Below are 7621 nucleotides of genomic sequence, written 5' to 3' on the forward strand. Positions count from 1 at the left end.
TGTGGCAACGAAACCCACAGATTCACCACCCTCTGGCTAAAGAAATTCCTCCTCATCTCCTTCCTAAAGGAACGTCCTTTAATTCTGAGGCTGTGTGTGTCCTCTGGTCCTAGACTCTAGACTCTAGACTCTCCCACTAGTGGAAACATCCTCTCCACATCCACTCTATCCAGGCCTTTCGCTATTCGGTGACGTTTCAATGAGCCCCCCCCCGCTCATCCTTCTAAACTCCAGCGAGTGCAGGCCCAGTGCGCTGACAAACCGCTCACCTAACTCACGGGAGAAAACATAGAAAACATAGAAATTAGGGTGCAGGAGTAGAGGCCATTCGGCCCTTCGAGCCTGCACCAGGCATCGCCATCAATTGATGATCGTGGCTGATCATCCAACTCAGTATCCCGTACCTGCCTTCTCTCCATACCCCCTGATCCCCTTAGCCACAAGGGCCACATCTAACTCCCTCTTAAAATATAGCCAATGAACTGTGTGGCCTCAACTACCCTCTGTGGCAGAGAGTTCCAGAGATTCACCGCTCTCTGTGTGAAAAAAAGTTCTTCTCATCTCGGTTTTAAAGGATTTCCCCCTTATCCTTAAGCTGTGAGCCCTTGTCCTGGACTTCCCCAACATCGGGAACAATCTTCCTGCATCTAGCCTGTCCAACCCCTTAAGAATTTTGTAAGTTTCTATAAGATCCCCTCTCAATCTCCTAAATTCTAGAGAGTATAAAACCAAGTCTATCCAGTCTTTCTTCATAAGACAGTCCTGACATCCCAGGAATCAGTCTGGTGAACCGTCTCTGCACTCCCTCTATGTCAATAATGTCCTTCCTCAGATTGGAGACCAAAACTGTACGCAATACTCCAGGTGTGGTCTCACCAAGACCCTGTACAACTGCAGTAGAACCTCCCTGCTCCTATACTCAAATCCTTTTGCAATGAAGAATGTCTTTCCTCAGATTAGGAGACCAAAACTGTACGCAATACTCCAGGTGTGGTCTCACCAAGACCCTGTACAACTGCAGTAGAACCTCCCTGCTCCTATACTCAAATCCTTTTGCAATGAAAGCTAACATACCATGATCTTAGCACCGTGTTCCCGCTATCCAGGGAATTAACCTACGCTGGGCTCCCTCAAGAGCAAGAATGTCCTTCCTCAAATTGGTAGACCAAAACTACGCACAGTTTAGGAGCACACAAGCAGATTGACTCTGTGCGGTGAAATTATCTCCGAGTTAAGTGAGATTGGGCCGAGATTTTTATCTGTAAAGGGAAGGGAAGGGCGTTTTGTCCGAGGGGCCTCAGTGAGGCCTAGCCGTTTCCGTGGCAACCGGAGCCTGAGCCTCGCCGCCGTGAAGGGGCGGGCGAACGGATTTTCTGCTTTCGAGAGGAGGAGAAAAAAAAACTCGGGCAGAAGTCACACGGCCTGTCTGCGTCGACTTCCTCCGCTCTGAGGCAGCAGCAGGAAACGTCTCCAGCGAGCAGAGAGGGCCTGTGGGCGCGGGTAAGGCACCGCCATTTTTCCTTGGCTGTCGGGGGAATGGGGGGGGTGGGGGGAGGGGAGAGGGGGGGACCCGTCGAGGGTGCCGCATGTGTGTGGGAATGGGGCGGGGAAGGTGGGCTGGTGTGGCCATTTGTGTGTGTGCATGTGTATGCGTGTGAGTGTGTGTGTGTGAATGTGTGTGGGTGTGGTGTGTGTGTGAGTGTATCTGTGTGTACGTAAGTACGTGCATGTGTGTGTGTGTGTGAGTGTGTGTGTGTGTATGTATATGTGTGTGTGTGTGTGTGTCAGTATGTGATGTGTGGTGTGTGTGTACATGCGTGTGTGGTGGTGTGTAAGTGTAACATGTGTGTGTGTGTGTATGTGAGTATGTGTGTCTGTGTGTCGTGTGTATGTGCATGTGTGAGTGTGTGTCTATATGTGTGTTGTGTGTATGTGCGTGTGTGTGTGTGTGTGTTTGTGTGTGTGTATTTACAGTGTGTGTGGTGTGTGTGTGCACATGTGAGTATGTATATGTGTGAGAGTTTGTATGTGTGTATGTGCGTGTGTAAGTGTGTGTGTGTGTGAGTATGTATATGTGTGTGTGTCAGTATGTGAGTGTGTATGTGTGTTTGTGAGTACATGTGTGTGTGTATGTGTGTGTGTGTACATGTATATGTGTGTGTGAGTATGTATATGTGTGTGTGTAAGTATGTGAGTGTGTGTATGTGTGTGTGTGTGTCAGTATGTGTGTACGTGTGTGTGTGTGAGTATGTATTTGTGTGTATGTGCGTGTGTAAGTGTGTATGTGAGTATGTATATGTGTGTGTGTGTGTGTGAATATGTATGTGTGTGTGTGTGAACATGTGTGTGTGAGTATGTACAGTATGTGTGGTGTGTGTGTGCATGTGAGTATGTATGTGTTTGAGTGTGTGTGTGTGAATATGTGTGTGGGTCTGTGACTATATATGTGTTAAGTGTATGTGTGTGTGTATGTGCATGTGAGCATGTATATGTGTGTGAGTATGTGTGAGTATGTAAGTGTGTGTGTGTGTGTGTGTGTGTGTGTCAGCAGGTGAGTGTGTACGTGTGTATGTATGTGAGTGTGTACGTGTGTGTGTATGTGCGTGTGTATGTGAGTATGTATATGTGTGTGTGAGTATGTATGTGTGTGTGTGTGTGTGTGTATGTATGTGTGTATGTGTGTGTGTATGTGTGTGTGTGTCAGTATGTGAGTGTGTACGTGTGTGTGTGTGAGTATGTGTGTGTGTGTATGTGCATGTGAGTATGTGTGTGTGTGTGTGAGTATGTATATGTGTGTGTGTGTATGTGTAAGTGAGTATGTGTATATGTGTGTGTGTACATGTGGGTTACAAAGACAGAGAGGGGGGTGCAGGAACCAGGTGTAGGGGAGATGGATGTCGGGGCTGGGATGAGGGGGTGGCGATTACAGAGTCGGGGCAACGGGAAGGACATTTTTCGAACGGGAATCCGATTCTCCCTCCCTCTCCCTCTCTCCCCATCCCCTCCCCCACCCAAGTTGCACCAGCTTCTCGTTCTCACCCAGCAAACAGCCAACGATGGCAAGATCCCCCAACCGAACCGTGGACTGTCACTTTAATTAAAGGGACCGGGCCCTGTCAAATTCTACTTTGCCCGAGTAGGGGGAGGGGGGGGGGGAAAAGAGTCCTGTCTTCCTGTCCCCGCCTCCCCGCGCTCCCTCGATTCCGTCCTATCCCTCCCTCCCTCCCTCCCCTCTCTCTCTTTCTCTCTCTCCCTCAACCTCTACCCACCCCCCTCTCTCCCCCTCCTGGACCGAACCTCTTCCGAAGATCCAACATTCCCAACGGCGACGACAATCGGAAAAGTTTTCCCCCGAATCTACGACTAGCGGCAGAAAGAACCGTCGGACGCTCCCCCCCCCCCCCAACTCCGCTCCCCACCCCAGCTCAAAGCCTCCAGACGACTAAAAACGGTAAAAAAAAAACACTCCTAACGTCTCGTTTATCTGTAATTGAGGGAGCCGACAATCAAAATTGCAGTCAAAGCAACATTTCTGCACTTCCTCAATCCGAATTCCAAGCCTTGTTTGTCTTTGAGTGCCTCTCCGGCCTGCGTTGGCCAATGAAGCCTAAATTTAGGCTGCTGGGGCCTAGTTTCCTCGTCCCTCGATCCAGAGGATTTAAGAGTTTTTTTAGAAAATCTTTTTTGAGTTATTTGTTTATTTGTTAAGACGTGTGTTGAGAAAAATCGTGTTACACAATCGAGTAGGCAGTCTTTTTTTGAATAGCGCTGTGGCTAATGTTTGTGTGGTATTGCAACCACTTCCTGGAGGGAACAGAAATTGGAGACGGGGACTTTAGTGGTTGTTGCTATGGCTGTTTCCTCTCTGTGTTTTAGAGTCTTATGTGGAGGCGGGGGGGGAGTAAACATGGAAACATAGACAATAGGTGCAGGAGTAGAGGCCATTCGGCCCTTCGAGCCTGCACCAGCACCAGCACCATTCGCCATTCAATATGATCATGGCTGATCATCCCCAATCAGTATCCCGTTCCTGCCTTCTCCCCATATCCCCTGACTCTCTCTCGCTATCTTTAAGAGCCCTATCTAGTTCTCTCCTGAAAGAATTCTCTCCAGAGAACCGGCCTCCACCACATCAAAAACATTTTTCACACAGAGAGTGGTGAATCTGTGGAACTCTCTGCCACAGAGGGTAGTTGAGGCCACACACCCCTTAAGTTCATTGGCTATATTTAAGAGGAGTTAGATGTGGCCCGCCATCTTGTGGCTAAAGGGATCAGGGGGTATGGAGAGAAGGCAGGTACGGGATACTGAGTTGGATGATCAGCCATGGTCATATTGAATGGCGGTGCAGGGCTCGAAGGGCCGAATGGCCTACTCCTGCAACTAAATTCTATGTTTCTATGTTTCAATATGATCATGGCTGATCATCCAACTCAGTATCCCATCCCTGCCTTCTCTCCATACCCCCTGATCCCTTTAGCCACAAGGGCCACATCTAACTCCCTCTTAAATATAGCCAATGAACTGTGTGGCCTCAACTACCTTCTGTGGCAGAGAATTCCACAGATTCAAAGGAGAGGAGAGAGGAGAGGAGAGGAGGGGAGGGGAGAGGAGAGGAGAGGAGAGGAGAGGAGATGAGAGGAGAGGAGAGGAGAGGAGAAAGGAGATGGGAGGAGGGAGAGGAGAGGAGAGGAGAATATAGCCAATGAACTGTGTGGCCTCAACTACCTTCTGTGGCAGAGAATTCCACAGATTCACCACTCTCTGTGTGTGTGAAAAAAAATGTTTTTCTCATCTCGGTCCTAAAAGACTTCCTTCCCCCTTATCCTTAAACTGTGTGCGTGGCCCCTTGTTCTGGACTTCCCCAACATCGGGAACAATCTTCCTGCATCTAGCCTGTCCAACCCCTTAAGAATTTTGCACGTTTCTATAAGATCCCCCCCTCAATCTTCTAAATTCTAGCGAGTACAAGCCGAGTCTATCCTGTCTTTCTTCATATGAAAGTCCTGACATCCCAGGAATCAGTCTGGTGAACCTTCTCTGTACTCCCTCTATGGCAAGAATGTCTTTCCTCAGATTAGGAGACCAAAACTGTACGCAATACTCCAGGTGTGGTCTCACCAAGACCCTGTACAACTGCAGTAGAACCTCCCTGCTCCTAGACTCAAATCCTTTTGCTATGAAGAATGTCTTTCCTCAGATTAGGAGACCAAAACTGTACGCAATACTCCAGGTGTGGTCTCACCACGACCCTGTACAACTGCAGTAGAACCTCCCTGCGGTCTCACCAAGAGGAGAGGGGAGGAGAACCTCCCTGCTCCTAGACTCAAATCCTTTTGCTATGAATGCTAACATAAAGTAATTTAGGTTAGTCTGGTTTAGAGATATACAGTGTGGAAACAGGCCCTTCGGCCCACCGTGTCCGTGCCGACCTGAGATTCCCCGCACACTAACACTATCCCACCCACACTAGTGCTTCCGTGGTACAATGTAGCCCTCCCTTTGTGTCTGAACCTTTGGGCTTGTACACTCTGTGGGGTTTAGAAGGATGAGAGGGTATCTCATTGAAACATATAAGATTGTTAAGGGCTTGGACACGCTAGAGGCAGGAAACATGTTTAGAAGGATGAGAGGGGATCTCATTGAAACATATATGAGATTGTTAAGGGTTTGGACACGCCAGAGGCAGGAAACATGTTCCCGATGTTGGGGGAGTCCAGAACCAGGGGCCACACACACAGTTTAAGATTAAACTGGCTTTAAGACTTTAAGAATAAATTGTCTATTGTCAGTCTGGTTCTGACCCTCCCCCCGTCTCCCTTTCTGCCACCAGAGGCCAGAATGGACTCGTTCAACTCCAAGGACATCGCCCTGCGTACCCAGAAGAAACTCCTGAGCAAGATGGCCTCCAAGACCCTGGCCCACCTCTTCATCGACGACACCAGCGGAGCGATCCTGGACGAGTTCTACCGTGTGTCGAAGGAGTTCACGGGCAACCGCGGCGAGTCGCAGAAGGTGCTGAAGAACCTGGTGAAGATCGCGGTGAAGATTGGCGTCCTCTTCCGCCACCAGCAGTTCTCGGCCGACGAGCTGCGCCTGGCCGAGGACTTCAAGCGCAGGCTGCGGCGGGGAGCCCTGACGGTCATCAGCTTCCACGAGGTGGCCTTCACCTTCGAGCCGGGCGTGATGTCGGACTCCCTGACCGAGAGCAGGGACCTCCTGCTCAGGCTGGTGGCCGCCCACCTCACGCCCAAGTCCCACGGGCGCATCAAGCACGTGTTCAACCACTTCGCCAACCCGGACCTGCTGACCAAGCTCTACGGGCCCGAGGAGCCCTACACGTCACACCGGCAGAAGATCTGCGACGGGCTGAACAAGCTGCTGGAGGACGGGACACTATAGACCTCCAGCGCGCACTGCCCACCTCCAGATCACGTCCCTCATCCAACCTCACCCCCCCCCTCGCTTCTAAGCCCCAAAAACCATTCCATCTCCAATCCCATCATCTCCCTCCCAACCCCAACTCCTTCCCTCATCTCCAAACCCAACCCTTCCCAAACCCAACTCTTCCCAAACCCAACTCTTCCAAAACCCAAGCCTTTCCAACACCAATCCCATCATCTCCTTCCCAACCCCAACCATTCCCAAACCCAAACATTCCCAAACCCAAACATTCCCAAACCCAAGCATTCCCAAACCCAAACCCAAACCATTCCCAAACCCAACCATTCCCCAAACCCAAACCCAGCATTCCCAAGCCTTCCCAAACCCAACCCTTTCCCAAACCCAACTCCAAGCATTCCCAAACCAAAACCATTCCCAAACCCAAACCCACCATTCACAAAACCCAAGCATTCCCAAACCCAAGCCATTCCCAAACCTAACCCTTCCCAAACCTAACCATTCCCAAACCCAAGCATTCCCAAACCCAACCATTCCCCAAACCCAAGCCTTACCAACAATCCAATCCAAGATCATCTCTAAAAAACCCTTCCCAACAAACCCAACTCCATCCCTTCCCTCCTTCTCCAAACCCAAGCATTTCGCCCTTCGAACACCAAGCATTCCCAAAACCAAAGGGCCATTATAGACTTACCAACACCAATCCCATCATCTGCCTCCCAAACCCAACCCTTCCCAAAACCCAAGCCTTCCCAAACATTCCCAAACCCAAACATTCCCAAATCCAACTCTTCCCAAACCCAACCATTCCCAAACCCAAACCATTCCCAAACCCAACTCTTCCCAAACCCAACCCTTCCCAAACCCAAGCCTTCCCCAACACCCAAGCATTCCCAAACCCAACCCATCATCTCCAAACCCAACCCTTCCCAAATCCAACCCTTCCCAAACCCAACCATTCCCAAACCCAAGCCTTACCAACACCAATCCCATCATCTCCCTCCCAACCCCAACTCCTTCCCTCATCTCCAAACCCAACCCTACCCAAATCCAACCCTTCCCAAACCCAAGCCTTCCCAACCCAACCCAAGCCTTCCCAACACCAATTCCATCATCTCCTTTCTCCATCTCCCTCCTTAAACATAGACAATAGGTCCAGGAGTAGAGGCCATTCGGCCCTTCGAACCTGCACCAGCACCGCCATTCAATATGATCATGG

The 7621-nt window shown here is 50.2% G+C and overlaps 1 protein-coding gene across 1 annotated transcript; it reads left to right on the plus strand.

The window, feature by feature from the left end:
* Window positions 1-1418: 1418 nt before the first annotated feature.
* On the plus strand, window positions 1419-6588 carry tnfaip8l2b (tumor necrosis factor, alpha-induced protein 8-like 2b). The gene is made up of 2 exons (XM_055666021.1): window positions 1419-1500; window positions 5834-6588. Exon 2 carries the CDS (start codon window positions 5842-5844, stop codon window positions 6400-6402), a length of 561 nt encoding a protein of 186 aa, XP_055521996.1. The 5' UTR covers window positions 1419-1500; window positions 5834-5841; the 3' UTR covers window positions 6403-6588.
* The last annotated feature ends 1033 nt before the right edge of the window (window positions 6589-7621 follow it).

This window comes from Leucoraja erinacea, unplaced genomic scaffold (genome assembly GCF_028641065.1).
Source record: "Leucoraja erinacea ecotype New England unplaced genomic scaffold, Leri_hhj_1 Leri_1736S, whole genome shotgun sequence".
In the NCBI taxonomy this organism is placed as follows: Eukaryota; Metazoa; Chordata; class Chondrichthyes; order Rajiformes; family Rajidae; genus Leucoraja; species Leucoraja erinaceus.

Coding starts and splice junctions, on each gene's coding strand:
- tnfaip8l2b (XM_055666021.1), top strand. CDS start 5,842: ATGGACTCGTTCAACTCCAAGGACATCGCCCTGCGTACCCAGAAGAAA.